Here is a 19,845-nt window from a genome sequence, read left to right on the forward strand (position 1 = left end):
ATTGTTCTCAAGGTAACCAGGCTCTCCTAGGATAGATACAGGAGCTAAATAGCTCTCAGCTCCCAGCAATTTAAAATCTTGGAGAGGGCTTGGATGGAGCAGGTGGCGCCTCGAATTCTGGTTGATTTGAAAATGTGGGGGTGTCACCAATAGGAGAGCAGTGACCGGAGCTCAGATTTCTGTTTGGGCGGTAATGGGTGATCTTTTTTTGTGAAGGAATTTTGGGCCTGTCTTGTGTAGGGTTTGATGAGTAATGCAAATGGCTTTGAAAGCGACCCTTTGTTCGACTGGGAACCAGTGGAAGGTACGGAGAGCGAGTGGGGGATGTGCTCTCTGGGGCTGAGGGCAAGGAGGAGCCCAGCTGCAGAGTTCTGGACTCTGGAGCTTTCTGAGTTGATAGGCGCGGCCGCCTACATAGAGGGAGTTGGTGTAGTTTAGTCGGAAGAGGATTATGGACATGATTGCAGTCACTCTGTGGGGTTAGGAGAGGTAAGTGAAAATGCGCGCGAGTAGCATGATTTTTGTCAGTCTTATGTGATAGTCTGTTCCGTGTCCATCATGCAGCCTAGCTTTTTACTTTTGTGGGGCTAGGGAGGAAGGCCAGGGTGTGGGTTGCGGGAAGAGGGCAGTCTTTCCACAGATCATGATCTCTGTTTTTCAGGATTGAGCAGGAGGTAGTTGGTCGTTGTCCACCTATCAACGCCAGTGAGGTAGGATGCAAGGTCTAGCGGAGCGGGGAGGGGTGGACGGGCCTGGGGATTTTAAAGCGGATTCATGTGTCATTGGCATCGTTGTAGCAGGTGAGGTTGTGTGATCGGATAAGTGTGGGGTGAGGGCTCATGTAAAGGTTGTAAAGAAGAGGGGATAAGCAGGCACCTTAGAGGACTCCATTTTTAATGGGGTGGGCGTACAAAGCGAAAGTAAATAGGTGGGCAATTTGGTGTTTGTTGGTAAAGAATGAGGGAATCTATATTGGTGTTAGTGTCATGTCCCTAATGCCAAGGAAGTGGAGTCTGTATGTCAGTAATTTAAGAAAATTGGATCTAGAGATGGGAGAGAAAGAAGAGAAGGTGGGAGGGGAGGCATACTGGTTGAAGGGATCATTTGAAGGAGCAAGTAGAGGTGCTGCCAGTTATTTCTTGATGGTGCAGGTTCTTGCTAATGCCGTGTCATAGAAGTGGTCGGAGAGTGCGTTGCAGAGGGATTGGGAGATGTGTGTTGGGGGAAGTGCAGGGAGACGTCATGAATTCTGTGACAATCATGTGGAGCTCTTTGCTATTGTTGCAGGCGTTAGAAATTCTGTACTTGTAAAAGTTTTTTTTGACCTTATGGACTTCGGCTTTGTAGATTTGATGTTGATGCGCGTGGGCTGTTTTATTTTGGGGGGGGGGGGGTTGGATCAGCCGGCCATTTACATTCAAGGGACTGGGTGCGTGTTTTTGAAGATTTGAAGATTTGAGGGTGGAGGGTGAAACACCCGGGCAAGGGGCCTGGTCTGGGTCAGGTAGATCTTGAGGGGGTAAGAGGTAGGAGAGCGTTAGAGAGTCATGAGTCATAGAGTTTGATGGGAGGTGGGTGCTCCTCCTTCAACTGATAGGGAGAGGAGATGAGATGAGATGAGATGAGGTGAGGGGAGCGAGGGATGGAGGAAGGGAGGGGAGCGGAGGGGAGGGAGGAAGTAGAGGGAGGAGAGCAGGAGTTGGCCAGGGCTGAGGTTATTATGACCTTATTCCAAAGCGGTACAAAGGTGGAAGGTCCACTGTTAGTCATTTGTGGAGATGGGGTGTGTGACAGCAGAGAAAAGATGATGGCTATGTGATCTGTCCATATGAGTGGTCTTGGGGAGGGGGTGCACAGAGTTGATTGGTGGAGCTGAAGATTGCTTCAACGGTATATCCTGCTGTGTGGATGGCACCCGTTACCTGCTGAGTCAGGTTGAGGGATTCTAGGTTGTCCAAGAGTGGTTGTGTCATGGGGTTGTCAGAGGCATCTAATCATATGTTGAGGTCTTCTAGTAGGGTGAGGGAGGGGTGGGAGACCAGGATGGCTGCTAGGGACTTAGGGTGTTAGCACGGTATCTGTTATAGCCAGGTGGCCTGTAGATGAGAAGGAAGCTGTGGGGGGACTGAGGGGTTGATGATGAATTTAACTAGGAAAGATTCACAGTCTGTGTTGCATGTCTGTGCCTCAGAGAGCTGGATATGTGAGGTTTGTAAAGAATGATTATTTCACCTGCTCTTCTAGCTCTGTTGTGAGTGCTGAGTTTGTATTTAGGGGGAAGGGCCTTGTGTACTGTTGGTCTGAAGTCGTTGGAGAACCAGGTATTTGTGATGTACCAGAGGTCTGTTTTCCGTGGTGAAGAAATTCAAGATGCTGTGTTTGTTTTTGGCGACAGATCTGGCGTTGATGGGAATGCAGGAGAGTTGGGGCGGTGGAGGGAGCTGGGGTAGTTGTTCCTTAGGGATGCCACGGTGGTGGGAGTTTGTATCGCAGGGTCCCAAGCTGGAGAGTGTGTGTGTGTGTGTGTGTGTGTGTGTGTGTGTGTGAGGGGGGGATTTGTGTAAAGAGTGTTCGTGATGCAAGAGGTTTTGGGCAAACATCTGTTGTGGTAGGGAAAGGGGTGCGTGTGAGAGAAGGTGTCAGATGGGTGTTCTGGAGGGGGTCCAAGGCTGTGAGGGGGTGGGTCATTGAGAGAGGTAGTTGGAGAGAGGAATTGGAAGGAGAAGGGTGGGGTGAGGTCTGGTGGATGAGTTCCCCAGGGATATTGGGGTTGCTCCAGGGAGTAACTATTAGGACTTTGTTGAAGAGGGACATTACTTGATTGGGAGCGAGGGGAGGTGAAGGAGTCATGTGGCTAAACGATGTACATAGGAATGAAGGATGCAACTAAGGAGAGGCAGGCAGAGATGAGATGGTGTGGGAGTTGCAGATTCTCAGTTTGCAAGTGTCCTTGGGAGCCTGCAGTGTGTGTGTGTGTGTGAGGGGAAGTGGGTGGTTGGGAAAGGGTGGGGTGGTGGTGTGTGTTTCTCCAGAGGAAAGGGTCTGAGAGGTGGGTGGGCGAAGGAGCTCCCTCTGGTCTGTGAGCTAGTCAGCATGATATTGGATGGAGGGTGGTGTGGAAAGAATGTGGTGGTGCATAAGAGACCCAATATTCTCAACAAAATGATTCAATACTTTCTTATCAGAAAAAAACAAGTGCTTGTTCATTTATAACTGAAAATACTGTGTTCAAGGACTGCAACCTGTTTAAGTTCCAATAGTAGAGATTATGATTTCTCCCTAATGAATGGGAAGCCCCCAGCAGCATATTCGTGGCATAACAGTGCAGAGGCAGACATACATTTGCTAACCTCTTGTTTGCCAATACTTGTACTTGCCGGGAACTGCTTATCCTATAAGATGACTTTCACAGTGTAAGGGGGCGTTTTTTCTGTGGCTTTGTAAGGGGAGCTGGTTCCCAAATGAAGGATCAACCCACATCTAGACTTCTGCACAGTGGTTCTCTGGTTGGGCCAAAGTTAGGTACATGAATAAGAAAGTAGCAGTAGAGATTGGCAAGATCCCCCTTGGGCTTTGAAGTTGCCAGTTTGTAAAATCTGTCGAAGAATCGATGCATGTGCATCTGCACATTTTATAAGAATAACGTGCAGTAATGCTTAAAGTCCTCTTCGGTGTATCCAAAGAAATTACAAAAGATGGAAAGCAAGCTATTTTGGACTGAAGGAGAAAGCTGATCTTAAGTGAATCCAAGTATAAAAAAGTTGCTCACTCCCTCGGTGCTCCACAAGCACGCAGAAGCACATTTCATATCCTCTAAAAGTCAATGATCTCTCGCCAATGGCTAGTGGCGAGTCCATATTGTCAGGCTTTTATTTATATGCACCTTCTTGGACCTTGCATGAACAAAAATCTATGAAAGATGCTGATTGCAATATACTTTTCTCCAATTGTTGTATCACAAATGCTAATTGGGTGCAGATCTTCAATATATGGTTATGCTTGGTTTCCATGTATTGGTGCACAATCCGAAATCTGTCAAGAAATGATTGACCCACCAAGGGTCATGCTATTATTACCTGAGATGATGATCTCCCTGGAGGTGGGCTAACAGCAGATGTAGATCTACAAAGAAGACTAGATAGGCCTCGAGGACCTCTCTGCATGGTGAACTAAACTGGAAGCAAACTGTTTTCTTTTCCTATATACATTGACAAACTTGATATTGCGCTGTGCATGGATCAATATAAGGATTTGATGCGCAGTAGTTCAAAGCATCTAAAAAGATAATGGGTGCAATCTAGGTTCTTCAGAATGTCTTGATCTCCTAAGTAGCTCCTTTGTTGCCAACCCTGCTTTGTATTGAAACTGTTGAAACATCCGCAGGGACTCTAATATTTTCTTGCCGTATGGCAAAATATTCCCCTTTTGTAAAGAGGTGAGGGAGTTAGTTTTGGCTGGGAGATCAGTTGCAGGGTGTAGAAAATATGGAGACCCTTTTTACGGAATTGTAAGGTATATGAAGATAGGTTATTTTTCAGTACGTTTAGAGTACTTCTATTATGTGAGTTGGTGGGGTTACACATTACAAGCAAAACAACTTTTTGAAATGGATGCATAGCACACACGTTGACCTGCTGCCAATAGAGAACTACCAAATTGAACCCCAGAGGGGAAAGCTCTCCAGCAACTGAGAGGCAGAGAGCAGCAGCCCATCCACTAGGGGGAGAACATATCTGGAAGCAATTCAACGTAGAGGGTGGCATATTTGTGGACGTCCTTCAAAGAGTTAGAAGTAGAAAGCAATCGTGGGACTGTGCATGTTGTTCATCCAGCCAGTCCGAAAGACTATTAGTGCAAGCCTTAGATGAGGGCTTTCATCTATGACCACAGTGATATCATTTTTTGGAGGGCAGGGCTGGCAAGTTGCATTATGGCCGAGCTGGAGGACTGTTGGAGAATAGTGAGCAGGCCATCCGAGAAGTGAGAAGGGGGCAGCTAGGACAAGGAAGAAGGGGTGGGGGAACGTAGAAGGATGAGAAGAGGGATCTAGTGGTGTGACGAGGAATAGGCATACTGGAAGATCTCGAGGGCAGAATAACGAACGGACTGGAAGACCAGGAGGGTGGTGAAGTGGAAAGTACAATATGGGGGACAAGAGTAGAGAAGGACCACAAAAGGTGACTGATAAGGGAGGGTGGGAAATGACACATGGTGGAGGAGGGAGTCCTAGGTAGGACAACATTACGAGCTTTAAGAAGGTATAGAGGAAGGTCTGCAGCTATTTGTGGATGGAGAGAGTGAGAAGTTCGGAAAGGGGCTGTGTGAGAAGGTAAAGCTGTGGCCAAGGAATGGGCAGAGCGAGGAGAGGGAGAGAAAGTGGAAGGAGGAAGGGGAGAAGGGGGCAGAAAGCTAAGAGAGGGTTATAGAAAGTAAGCCCGGGGTATAGCTGTAGTGCAAAATCTGGAAACTTTGACTCCTTGCGAAGGCCAGGAGAAAGTGGCCGGATCCCTATTATGAAGAGAAAAATAAACTGCCCAAAGAAGGGGCAGGAAAGGAAAGGGCCAAGTGCCTATAACGCATATCAGAAAGTATAAAGATATGTGTTTGGTGCCAGGGACACTTTAATTGCCCCCCAACCATGCTGATGACCCAAGTAAATTTTTATCGAACCATAATTCTTTTTTGCCCTGTAACGCTGTTATAATTATTTGTGCCAAGTTGAGTTCATTATACTGTCCTGAATCTAGTGCTTTCCATCTTCCCTGCTTTCTTTCGTGTACGGTGAAGGAAACCGCCATCCCGTGGCCAACGGAAATGGGATCTGCACCATCACCATCTAAGGTATTAAAAATCTGGGAGTCCTGATGGACCACACCCTAACTTTAGAACCGCAAATAAACACAATAGTCAAGAAATGCTTCTTCCTCCTCCTCCACACGGCAAGAAAAATACTACCTTTCCTCTCCTTCACACACAAAACACTCACTATCGTTGGCCTCATCATGTCAAGTATCGACTATGCAAACAGCCTCTACCTCGGTATACCGGAATACCTACTGAAGAAGCTACAACGGATCCAAAACACAGCAGCCAGACTACTCCTCAAACTATCCAGAAGAGACCACATCACCCCGGCTAGTCATGTGGGTGGGGGTGAGGAGCATGCAAAGTTATTAAGGGAGTGGACGGAGGGGACAGCTAAATGCTCAAACGGCCTCCAATGCAAAAACGGGCACGTACCTCCTGAGGCACAGGGTGCACAAGCACCCCGTCGTGTAAGATTACACGAGCCCAACCGGTCAATCCAGGATGGAGATACCAACTAACCAATACCACTAACAATTTCCTTCTCTGCATACACCTCTCAAACTCCAAACCAAACACAACCAAAACCTCCAGCACAACAAACCGCACAAACGTCACTAGACTGCAACAACAAAACAAAAACCACACATTGACTCGCACATCAGCACACGACGACTACCGGCCGCATACACCCCAGGCCCAGCCGACGGAAACACCGGGCTGAGGCTGCCAACAGCACATCACTGCAATCTTGCACTTTTCCAGCCTCCACCCACTAACCCACCTCTCCCTCCATCCCTCTTTCAGAGCCACCAGAGCGCCAGGGGACCACTCCGGTGGTGATAGTGCGCGGTACAAATGTCCTTTAACATTAACATATGGTCCAATCCTCCTTTGTTTCTCCAATGAAAAACGTAAATTAACTTTACTGGCCAATCCGCAGTATGGCAACATATCACACCGCTGTTTGTGTTTCCTGCAGTAAGTTGTAATATGACCACTTGAATGTACTATGCCTACTCCCAATAAAAACCTAGTTTAAAAAATAAAATTCGTGACATGCCTGAAGTTGGTTACTTGAACTGGCGATAGTGGATTTCCTTCCCCTTTTACGCTGCACAGTTTAAATAATCTGACTGCTAGCTTTTCATATAGAAAACGATTAATACACTGAGTAGTTTTATAGATGCAGAGGAAACAATGAGTCGATTAGGGTGTTGTAACGTGGTAACCCTTGAGAAAATGATTCTCACATAGGTACAGCAATATCGTTGTTTGTTTTAAACCGAATAGGGCAGACACTGCACTTCAGTATACCTGCAATGCCATGTTGTATATTTCACCCTTTGTTTCTTCTCCTGGCTTCTTTATAGATGGTGTGGTTGAACCCCAGTCAAACTGCTCAGAAGGACATGCCATTTCTTTACACCAGTGGCTTTCCTGTCCATAACAGATCATTCTTCCCAGGGTTACACACACCCCTGATAAAGACCACCTTCACTGCTCGAGTTCAGGTAAACCTCCGCCCTGTGCTCATTGTCTTGTTTTTTTTTGTTTCGTCAGGTTTGTTGGCTGGACCCAGAGCAAACTGCAGGGAAGCAGAAGCCCTTTGTTTACACACAAGGCCAGGCAGTTCTGAATAGATGTTTTTTCCCCTGCTTTGACACCCCTGCTGTTAAAAGCACATATTCTGCTACAATTAAGGTAAGCAACAATCGGCTCGGCATGCTAATTGATTTAGCTGTCAAAGTTAAAGATTCAAGTGCAGAGGCCTTTCTTCCCCTTTTCTTTAGCAGTCAAAAGTGATCTTTAATCAAAAAGGAAAGAATTGATGCCTGTATCTATTACTTGTGTGCTTTGATGCTGTGTTATGGCAGGAGGGATCGCCGTTTGACTGATTTGGAATTCTCTATGGCTGTGCCCCTTTTAAAAACCCATTCCACTCGGAAAATGGCAGCAATCGAGCTTCCTACCCCAGCAACTGAGGCGACATCTTCTCAAAAGCTGTCTATAATACTGATGATTATGCAGAGGCTAATGAACATTTGGCTCAGTATTCATGTTAGCAATATACTTCTGCTAACTGTGGTGGAAGGGGTCAGAAGCTCTGGAATGAAGGTCAAGGGTATGGGTAGAAGGTTTATTGCATCAAAGCTCTCCTTTTCGGGTAACCATGGAGGATGCGCAGTTTACCATCTAAATATGTCTGAACTACATTAGGATGACATTTTGAAAATCCCCAGCTATGCCATTCTGGAGGCATTTGCAGTATAGACCTGGTGAAGCTTTGCCTTTAAAACCCAGGCCAATGGTAAAGCCTGCACCTGCAAAGCATAGAGGTTGGGTATTCCTGGCTGCAGCATACCCTCATTAAGGATCTGCCAAGTCGCTGAAACAGTATGACCTTTCGTCAGCCAACTGTCCCATCATCTCCAGATCGGCTGAGGGAAGGTGACTATTCAGGTAATTGAAAATAAGACTTAAATAAATTAGACCAAACACATTTGACTGAAAATATCCAAAGAAGGAAGGCATCATTAGAGGTACAACTGGGGACACATTTCGGCAACAACGTATATATGTAAAGCTCAATGTATACAAGTTCCAGTCCAAAGCATTGGTCATTTGTGTTGTAGTTAGTTTTAAGCAATTTTGATCTAATAAATTGCCTTTTAATCTACAGCTCTATCAGAAATCTGCATCTGTGTTCTTGTTGGGCGGCAGTGCATGAAAGCTACCTGTCTGCTTGAAGCCTATACTTTGACCTGTCGGAATGGATCACACTATGTACCATGAAGGCGCTTTTCACCAAGACCTCTGGTAGACTTGCCACTGCCTTCAGTCGGCATAATTCATCCTAACACTACTGCTCAACCTGTTCTGTTGTGATTCATTAGGTGTGCATGCATGCATGCATGCATGTGTGTGTGGATCTTCTATTGTCGTCCGATCTGCTTCCTTGCATCAGAATTTCTTTGTCCTGTTCAGCATGATTGAATGATGATCCATGTTTCGCTGTAGTGGCCATATGGATTTCTTTGTCATGCAGCCCAAGAATGCGTATGAACTGTCAACCCCTTTTCCTACTGTGACCCCTTGAAGAATGCTTGATGGTTCGGAGAAGCTTTTATTGGCAGTTTACAAAGCTGTGCTCTTGGTCACATAACTTATGCAAACATAGGAGTAGAACATGGGTTAATTCTGTTTTTTACGTGAAGCGCATCCCACGCCACGTTAGATTCTATGGGCCTGATTCATGAACGTGTTTTATAATGGCGCAATGCCATAGGAAAACGTTCCATAAATCGGGCCCTATATCTGTCCCACCAGCGAGAATTTATTTGGCCTGCTTGTATGCCAGTTTTCTGCAAGTCATTAAGCATTCCACCACGCCTTATCAGAATATTAGATAAGTAATTGACCTTGCCAGGCTTAGTATTCAAGCTGTTTGACTAGTAAAATGCTGTGTAAGCCGCCTAACGCAAAAATCGATGCTTACACATTCTGCTTTGATTGCAGTGCATCAGAGAAGTACATCAAGTACTGATAGGAGCCACCCACGCAGTTCAAGTGAAACTAAAGTGCTGGTACAGTTTATGTGCCAATGATTCATGTGAAACCTAGAAAAGTACACTTGGTAAAAGCAAGGAGACCCTGCATCTGTTTTCTGGCTGCGCTAGGGCAATAAGGGGGTCTGGTTAATTCTGCCGCAGACTCTCAGTTGGAATACAAACTAAAAACACCGTTTTTAAAGCTGTATTTTATACGATGGTAAGAAATATTCAAAAACCAGACATTGACCTGTTCACTGTCAGGCATGCACCAAATGTTAAACCCAACTTGATATTGATTTGTTTAACATATTTTGATTTTGTAGGCCTGTGAAGTTTTGTGATGGCTGAGTTGGTTTAATTTGTATAAAAGGAAACTATGTTGGAACCAATGTAGTGGTGAGCTAAAGCCCATCCCATTGTTTGGTGTGGGAGCCTGTATCGCACCGTACAAGCTCACACTCTGAGCAATATGAGGGCTTCAATTCCAGAACTCCACTCTTCTTCCTGCCCTGTATCTACCTAATGTTTCCTGAAATTATAAACTGCCCCAGGGACACGAGGCACCTGCCATCTTCTGTATCCACTGCATCTATTCTTTGCATTGTGCAACCTTAACATTAAAATTGGGCCACTTTTTAGAGCACCCTATTTTTATTCTCATAGCAGCCATCTTGTCTGTTCTTGTGAACTTTTGGTTTTGCCAAACAGGTTTGTACTTCTTGCACAGACCGGTTAACCAAAAATAAGACCCCAGATGCTAATGGCAAGAAACCATGCAGGTCTTCCTTGTTGGTAACTGCGCATCGCATCCCAAGTTATCTTGAGGCAGTGTGTAGATATATGTATTACCAACTCGGTTAAATAAGTACTGCAATATAAAGGGGTGGGGGAAGCCAAATAGAGTAATTTGCTTTCTTGATGTGTATCCCTCGGTTTCCTTTCAAATTTATTTACCTTTTTCTCCTTGTTGTGTTGCCCATCATTATAGGTCCCTGAAGGCTTTACTGCAGTAATGAGTGCAACCACCTGGGAAAAGCAAGAAAAAGATAACACATTTGTTTTCAAAATGGACCAACCAATTCCCTCATACCTTGTGGCCCTGGCAGTCGGGGATATCGTTTCTGCAAAAGTTGGCCCGCGGTGAGTGAAGTTGTCTGGTTTAAAGCACACTAAATGCATACTATTGTTTCTGTCATTAATGCACCATCTCCAATGTTGCTGGCATATTGCAGCAGTGTTTAACTTTTAAAACAAATAGCCAGTGTATATGTTGCCATGCCTTCTAAGTATATAGTAGTGCCTGCTCTGTGTTCATATTTTGGTAGTGCAAGTTACTAACAATTAAAGGCCTGTTCTGCCGAGCCAAAGACAGTGTTAATTCATGTAAACATTTTGCATCAAATAACCAGCCTTGTTGCTCTCAGACTATTGCAGTGGTGGTGACTTTGGGTAGAATACAAACTCTGTAACATAAAGAAGTAACCTGCCACCCCTCCTGAATATTGTTGTTAAAATGGTTTACAGGTATGCAAACTAGCCAGGTTAGCATTTCACCTGCTTGTCAGTCTGTTTCGGAGTGCATTCACTTATGTTGTATGCCCATTCTCTCCATTATGGCTGGTTCGCTGAGGGCCCCCTCAGTGATCATCTTTCAGCGCACTGGTATTCGTGTTTGTTGGCTTGTAATTTGAAAGCATCCATCCCTGCTCCTCAATCCTGCGAGGTGGCCTCGCATAAAAGCACTGTACAAAGTGTGTCATAGCCTTCTGGTGCCAGACAAAGCATAGTAACCCAGCGTGGCATGACGGAAGGGTTCCAGTCTGTCACTGCAAACATAAGGATAGACTTCTGGCCCTTCTCTCCCTACCCCCCCCGCCCCCCCTTTGTCTATTCATCCAACTCCGCCTTGCCGACATTTAATGAACACGTTCTGCATGGGGAGCTCCTGCTATATTTTCTCAGTGCAGATAACTACTTATTGCTATACTTTCATATCGTACTTGGAAGTAAGCCACTATCCTGTCTCCCATGAACTAGAAGCAAACATGACATAATACTGAACACATTTTAATACAGTAACAGTTCGACCACTCCTTTCGGTTACCAGCAATATTCGACTTTAAAATCATTTCTTGAATGTGCCACTCTTGGATCAGACCTCGCAGTCACAGAATTGACATTATGGAGTTTAAACGTGGGTACAATGTATAGAGAAGCCGGGCAACTTAGCCACCAACTGCCAAGGATTGCCTGAGCGCACACTGGTGCCCTGAAGGCTCCGACAATACATTGTGTACTAACTTGGAATTCTCCAACATCTGGTCTGCGATAAAAGAAGCTGAAGCTCTGGGCATCTGGGAGCAGAGGGTGAACTTATTTCGTACGATGCGAGATATCCCTCCAGAGACCTCAAGAATTGGGGACAGTAGCAGAGGACCTACAAAGGACCTACAAAGTAAACCAGCAAAGAGATCTGGTGGTGGTAGACAGTGGATGTTCATGTGAACAGTGGGTGAAAAGGAGGTAACTAGATGGTGAGAGGGAAGAGATGCTATCAATTTAGCAAAGCGGTAAAAGAATCGATGAGACAGCGAAGGCAGGTGAAAGAAGAAGAGAAATTGCAAAGGAGCATGAGAGGCTGAGCAAGCGATACTGCCGATGAAGGGTGGGTAACAAAAGAGGGCAAGAATAGGTGTTTAAGAGGAAGTGAAAAAGACGGGAGAAGCAGGTGTTAAAACATTTGTTTGGTACTGAGTTCGAAGAGGCAGGAGGGAGGGTATGAGAAAGCACGATTACAGTGAGAAGTACTGGAGAAAGAGGTAGGACAAGGAAACTAGAAAGGGAGGATGAGGGTGACCAGAGCAATCATGAGAAAGGGGGTCCCAATGATAGGGGGTTATATAGCGAAGCGTGTGTGAGAAGGAGCATAAGTGAGACAAAAGTTTGAATGAGGGAGGGTAAAAGCAGGATGATACAGAGAGGAATCAAGGGAGAAAAGCAGAAGAGGAGTTGAGGTAAAAGGGTGCAAGACAATAAAAATGAGGTAAGGAAGAGGCACAGGCCATATTCGTCGCATACTGAGTGAATTCACAACTGGGTTAAAATCTCTTACATATTGTGTCATGCCTTTCATGTGACCCATATATTATGTAAAAAGGTCCTTGCCAGTGTGGCCCAGAGGCAAAAAGTCCAGTAACCACAGAACCACAGAACCTGCTTTAAAATCTTGAACCAAAAGGATTCTCTATTCCGCTGAATAGAGAACAGTTGTGAATTGTATAGAGTGCAGAGCAAAGCCCACTTATTCAGCAAAAGTCAGCAAACCAACGTCCCTTATATAGTGTCCAATGTCAGCGATGCTAGAACGGACACATTAGGAGCATCACAGTGCTTGCTAACCTAACTCCAGTTTCAAAAGCGAGGATTTGTGGAAATAAATGGGCCGGAACAGTTGTGGCCCATCTCCTCCCCACAAAGCTCAGTGACCATTATTGCCAAGGCCCACATGCCCATAGCTTCACTGAGCACCACACAGTCTTCACATCCAGCACAAGTCTGGCCACCTCACCACCACTGCTCTTCATGCTTGCCATTGCCTGCCTTTCGTTTATTCCAATAAGTGTGTGTATACGAAGCAACTTTGTTTATTTATGCATTTTACACTTAAAACAATTGAGCTCTATTCATAATATCCAATTAATGATAGATCCTTCTTCAATGCGGTGTTTGAACTTATCTATCCGGTTTCTGTACAAAATGCTTCTACAGATCTGGGATTTTGAATAATGGCGCTCATCAAAGGAAATGTGTGACTTGGCCAAGCTCACAGAAATATATCTTTCTTGTGATCTGGGGATAAAACCTTAGTTCACTTGATTCTACAGTCAAGTTGAACTACTCGCTTGTATTAGTTGGTATATGATCTCAGTAGTTATCCGCAATGATAAGTACAGTGGTATTCGCAAAATTGTTGTGATGAATGTCAGGAATTCTTACCAAATGTATTTCTTTTTATTATGTCATACCTCTATTTAATGTATTACTGAGTGCTTTGCATCTTGGCATGTATGGGAGCTCGGGCACAAGGCAAAAATAGTATTTTTTTGCCTAGGATCCCACATAGTAGCCAAGATGGCAGCACAATATATGACCAGAGTTTCCTCATTGGACAGGCAACCGCTTGGTCACCAGAATTAAATTTGGGGATACAGACCGGCACAACTGGCTTAAAAAGGTTGTGTAGGAGTAGGTCAGTGGTCTTCAAACTTTTTTGGCCGGGGCCCCCCTGAGCAAAATTTGGGCAGGTGGGACCCCCCAGAAATTCCAAATGGACAGTATGTATTGCGCGCCGTCACCTGCTCCCATCACAGTTGCTGGGCTCTCTCATCCCACTCCTACCCAGTCCCTGGTCTCTCCCCACCCCATCACACATCCTGGGCTCTCCCCACTCTGCTCCCACCACTATCCCATGGTTCCCGCCCATTGTGCTCCCACCATAGTCCCTGGGTTCCCCCCATCCCGTTCCCAACACAGTCTGAGGGCCAGTGGCGGCTGGTGATTTTTTTTAAGTGGAGGGGCACAACTATTTCCCCCAAAAATGCCATAGCGACCGAGCATAGTGAGGGAGCCCGAACCAATAAAGGGAGGTTCGGGGGGGGGGTTCCCCCTGTGAATTTTTGTTAAATAATGGGTTGAAATGTTGCATTGTAGAGCATACTTTTAACAAAAAAATGGGTAAATAACCAATCAGTTTGCAAATGGTGCTGGGGGGCCCAGAGGGCAGGCATGACATTTTTTACTGGACATCTATGATAGATGTCCAGTAAAAAGTTACCATCCCTGTCTCCTGGGCCCCACTGGGCCTAACACAATCAACATGATTATGTGTGTATGCAAGGCGCTGCACATTCATACAGCAATCACTCTATCATTCACACGAGCATCCATCACCATACAGTCACTCATAACATAAGCATACACGCATCCATACACATGTTTAAATAAAAACAATGAACATAAACATACCTTCTGCATTGGCCTGCGTGTGGGTGCTGAAACGCCCTGCTCCAGGCTGCTCTGTCCGTATGTGCGAGGAGGCGCACGAGCTCCCCCTCGGACATACAGACGTGCAGTGCCCCAGCCAGCATTTCCAATGAGCTATGCAATGCTGGCGAAGCAAAACACCCCAGCACTTGCATGGCTCAGTGAGCATGTGCGGCTGGAGAACTAAACTGAACTGTCAAAGGGAAACAGTGTTTCCCTTTGACAGTTCAGCCAGCCCAGGAGCACTCCATCAGCTGGAAAAAGCAGCGAGGGAGTGCTCACTGTTTCACTGGGCTGGCTCCTTAGCTCCTCCATAATGGGTGAGGGGCCACTGGGTGCGCGTCCCCTCGCCATTATGGATGAGCCGCCAGACTCGTACTGGCCTATAGGGCAATGCCTGTACCAAAAATGTAAAATGCTAGTGTGGGCCAGTCAAAATGGGCCACCATTTTGGCCAATGTGGACCAGGTTTATGAGTTACTTAACTATGCAGTTAGTAATTTTGACCATTGTTGCTGAATATATCACAATGTACTTACATTTTAACACAAAGCACCCCCTTGGGTACTATTGAAACAGTGGGCCTCATTACAACCCTGGGGGTAGCTGTGCCGGTAAAACGGGCACGGCTGCCGCTGGAGTTGTATCCGGGTCCGCCACCCGCGAATGGGCAATTACCGGGTCATGCCGAGTTGGGCAGACCTGATAATTGCCCTTTCGCGGGTGCCGGTACCGGTAGAACCCCATTCCCATCAGAGCCCCATAGGGCTCAATGGGAATGGGGAGCTCGGATGCACCGGCACCATTAATAATGGTGCCGGTGCATCCGACGAGCTGTGCTCACGGGTACCGCACGGCCTGCCAGGTCAGACCTGGCGGGCTGTCAGACACCCGCGAGTACAACTCGTACTATGGCGGTACGGTAGCAATGGTGCCGGTAGCTTAACAGCACCATTGTTACCGTACCGCCATAGTTGTAATGAGGCCCAGTCTGTGACTAAAGGAATGAATATCCATTTACAACTGCGGGCCGCTTTTTCATTGTTGCCTGAGACAGTTTCATGTTTCAACTCGACCATGTGAGCCACCCCAGCCCATTTCTTCCAATCTAAAAAAAAAAAAAAAAAAAGTTTTTTTAGAAAAAATATTTCTTGCTGAGCTCTCAGGGCCCCCCAGGGATGCACCCACGGACCCCTGGGGGGTCGCGACCCACAGTTTGAATACCGCTGGAGTAGGTTGTGCCAAAGCTGTTTTCATGAGTCAATGTTGTGGCCCGCGATTGGTATGCTCCAGCCTACCTGAGACTGCATTTGGCACAAGTGGGCAAACTTATAAACATGTCCATTTATAGTTCCCAACTGAGCCAGCGGACACATTCTAAGAAATATCACTTTTCACTTCTATGAATGCTTGACCTTCCTGTTACGCTTGCACCCTCACCTTCCCACGCTACAGTGCTTAATTTGTGGGGGTGTTTGACAGGTCCTATCCCCATCCCAGGTCCCATCCCCGGCACTTATTTCTGAGCCCTGGAACTTATTGTCCCATACTTAGTTTGATTATGATACAGAGTTTTGGCAACTTCATTATTTTAACGGTCAGTCACACAGCAAGCAGCAGCTGTGTTCACTGGCCACATGTCTGCATCCAGGCCAACTAGCTCATTGTTATTCATGAAGTGAATGACCCACGCTCGCACAGCAATGTTAGTTATCTGTTTTCATAAATAAAAATGGGTTGCAAGGTGACAATGCTGGCCATATCCGCAGAGGGCACCAGTCAGCCTACCTGACATTGATTCAGCTCTCTACTATAATAACTGGCAGGACTCCATGGCAGGATGGTTGACAGCAACGCGAGTGTCACCAGCAAGCAACACCAACAAAGGGGCAAGGCCAGGCCAGGCCAGGCCAGGCCAGGGAAAAGCCACTACTGTGGTGTGCCTGTCTTAGAATGTCAACCTGCATTAGAAGGTGTTGCTGCAGTGTTTGACCAGCAAGTTTAACGGTTCAGTAATGATTTTGCCTGCACTTGTCCATCAATTTACCGTAAGAGGAAAGTATGTTTGCTCTATTTTCTGTGGATAGACGGCCAACATGTTCCACTTGCCACCTAAAGAATCAGATGAAAATGTTAACAATGGTTGTGTTTAAAGACTCACTTAAACATTTGGCTTATACCAAAACAAGGGAACTCATTTTCATGCGTTGCCTAATTTGGCGGTAGGACCTGATACATGTGCACTTCCACGTAAGGGGTTCCAGCCACTGAAGTTTAGTCCTTTGCACAGTGGGGCGCAAAAAAGGGGAGAGAAAAAGGCAGCATACAAGCACGTACACTGCCTTATTCCCTCCCCTTTTACTTTGCTGTGCAAATTGAGGAAACACTGCCTGCCATGTACGCACGGCAGTGTTTACAATAGACCCTTATGGAGTCCGTCTGCTTTTTGCTAAAAGCTGGCAGAGTCCATAGGGATACCCAGCATTGGCGCTGGCATGAAAAAGAATGTCGACGCAAATGCTGGATGCTGTATGGTGGAGAGGAAGGGAACGCCGTAAACACAAGTTGCGTTCCACCTCTTATGCTTTTACGTGTTGCATTTCCATACACCGGCTCCAAAATTAGCCCCAATTAGTATGTTATTTTAGGTTATGTTGATTGGTAAATCACACATCTGACATAGTGCATCCATCGACACCAATGAGTCTGTGAGAGTTGCAGCTTTAATACTGTAAAGGTTGACCATGTGTGAAGCAGCTCTGGGTGGTGGGAATGGTGGGCGGGGAGCTGCCTGTCCTGATGTGTCACAGGCATGCTAGAAAATATTTGAACCCTGGCACTTTTTATTTTTTTTACAAATTAAACACTGCGCATCGCGAGACCATCTCCCTCTTCCCACCTCCTTCAGGGTTCTCTCAGACGGGCTTGCCTATTAGGATATCAAGACTAGGATCAACGGACAAGTCAAAGAGAAGAACAAATTCTCTTTTTCCTTTTGTTATATGGATTATACAAAATGGTGAATTAGCTGTTTATTTGGCCGAAGTGATAGGATTTCCTGAAGTCAGCCGGGCCTTCATTGAGGACCATGGTCTCTGTTAGGGGAGTGTCTTAAAGTCCCACTAGACAACTATCCCAGAGGTTTGTAGATCCCCAACTCTAAGTATCAATTTGTAGTACCCGTGAACCTTGGTAGAGTGGCAGAACATTCAGGCTTATTGTGAGTGGAAGATGTGAGCTGTAGGGAAGTACACTGAACCTAGTTAGTAATGCACATCAAAGAAACACTTACACATACATTTATATTAAAAATATAGATTTATTATTTTTACACAAGATTCACTTTTAAATACTTGGCTCAATAATCCAAAACCCATAGGCATGCTTTTAGATCTTTTCAAAAGGCCACTGCTTAGTTGGTAGTTTCTGAACAGTTACATTATTACAGAGTTTGACAGGTCCAGCGTATTATCGGTAATAACGCGCACCCACAAAGTAATATGCTAATTGAAATAAGTTAGCAAAACCATACAAGCTAGTGATTTTTAGGAAGGAAAACAGTTGGTTAGTGTAATACTAGCAGAGCTTAAGGTTCTAGAGGCAGTTTCTTCGCAGAGCAAGGCTTTAACCCCTTAACTGCAAGGGTTGCATCCCCCCCCCAGTGCCAAGGCCTTTTTTGGTATGTCGCCAATCAATCCCTTGTAACTTTTTTGTTAGATGAGCTATCTTGACCAAATATTGGCTCCTTTTTTTCACACATGTAGGCGGTCATAACGCCACCAAGGAATCCTAGTTTGCTGTTGGGGGGTGAGAGGAAATAACCGAAAAAGGAGAAACGTTTTTTTTTTCTCACAAAATGCCAATAAAATGATGTTCATAGAAGCCTGTGGCTTTTTCCCTGTAAGAGCTAGGAACAAATGGTTTGCTGTGCTGAATTCGCCATTTTCCAGGCTTTCAAGAACAGTTTGAGTGGATACCAAAAAAACCTATTTTTATGTGATTACCAGGCATTTTGTGAGAGGTAGGCGATTTTTGCCCTTTTTTCCAATAGGACATGTGTGGACGGAATGGAAGAGGAGGGTAGGAAAGCTGAATGGGAAGACAGAAAGGCATACATTTCTGAAAAGTAGACAAAAGCCCAAGTTTAGGAAGGGGTGATTTGCGCAGGTCAGGACAACAACTATTTAGGGAAAAATTCCATAGTTTGGGAAAAATTGGGAAAATGACAGAAAAAAAGGTAAGTGGTGGACATGGTTGGCCCGGTAAGGCAATGGCTTCTGTGAATTTTGAGAAAAGCAATGCCCTGCTACATTGCCCGAATCTTCCAGTTAGGAAATCACACATTTTTCGTAATGTTTCACAAAACAAGCACTACCACAAGCCAAAAACCGAGCCATGGTACACAGGTTTTTTATGCTTGCGACCTAAACAGACGTACTTAGCATGTGTAAGTAAAGAAAACAAATGTGGTGAGGAAGTGCACACATACATTTTTTTGAAAGCGTACAGACAGACCTTTTGAAGGGTAGATTACTTGTGCAGGTTACAAAAATGTATAGTGCCTAAAGCAGCGACTAAATGTAGGTCACATTTGGGAAATGAAAGGGTTGTGTGACAAAGTGCAGCAGCAAATGTTCAAAATGTTATAAAAACCACACACGCACAACAAATGTCCTACCTTCCCGCATTCCCACAGGTGTCCCGACCAAAACGGTATCTCACATGTGTGGGTGCACCTACCTGGGCGTAAAGGGAAAAGGCTAAACCACTGGTAACACCAAGTGTTTTGGCAGAGCAGATTTTGCGGGAATTTGCTCTTGTGGACAACCTACAGATTTGGGTGTCAAAGGCAGCAAGGAAAACAGGGAACCTCATGCATTTCTGAAAAGAAGACGCCCGTGAGAATCCAGAGGTCTGACTTGCGCGAATCGCCCCAGAATGTATTGCCCACAATCCCCGGCAAAGTCTGAAATTTGGCGAAAGAAACACAATTTTCAGAAATTTCCCTCTGCCCACCCACCGAAACACGCTGCCAACACCACATGTCTTACCGTCCCGTATTCCCACAGGAGTCCCGATGAAAACGGTACCTCACATGTGTGGCTGCACCTACCTGGGTGCAAAGGAAAAACGCTAAACCACTGGTATCCCCGAAAGGGTTTGGGGAGACCACCTACATATTTGGGCCTAAGGTATCAAAGCCACCAAGGAAAATGGGGGCACCCCATGAATTTCTGAAAAGACACCCGTTGGAATCCAGAGGTCTGACTTGCGCGAATCCCCCCAGAATATATTACTCACAATCCCTGGCAAAGTTTGAAATTGGGCGAAACATCCCCCCCAACATTTTTAGACATTGCCCTCTGCCCACCCACCGAATCACACCGTCAATAACACATGTCCTAACTTCCTGCGTTCCCACAGGTGTCCCTACAAAAAACGG

General features: G+C 45.7%; 1 protein-coding gene across 2 annotated transcripts in view; it reads left to right on the plus strand.

Moving 5' to 3' along the window:
* RNPEP (arginyl aminopeptidase) overlaps nt 1-19,845 on the plus strand; it is a 183,711-nt gene that overhangs the window by 24,089 nt on the left and 139,777 nt on the right. The window contains exons 2-3 of one of the 2 annotated variants that reach the window (XM_069633582.1): nt 7,369-7,509; nt 10,348-10,499. In XM_069633582.1, the coding sequence (XP_069489683.1) occupies nt 7,369-7,509; nt 10,348-10,499 (293 nt within the window). Of the gene's footprint in view, nt 1-7,178; nt 7,320-7,368; nt 7,510-10,347; nt 10,500-19,845 lie in introns of both variants that reach the window. The other variant, XM_069633583.1, reaches the window with a different exon arrangement.

The sequence above is a fragment of the Ambystoma mexicanum genome, chromosome 13 (assembly GCF_040938575.1).
Source record: "Ambystoma mexicanum isolate Mex_15411 chromosome 13, UKY_AmexF1_1, whole genome shotgun sequence".
Taxonomy (NCBI): Eukaryota; Metazoa; Chordata; class Amphibia; order Caudata; family Ambystomatidae; genus Ambystoma; species Ambystoma mexicanum.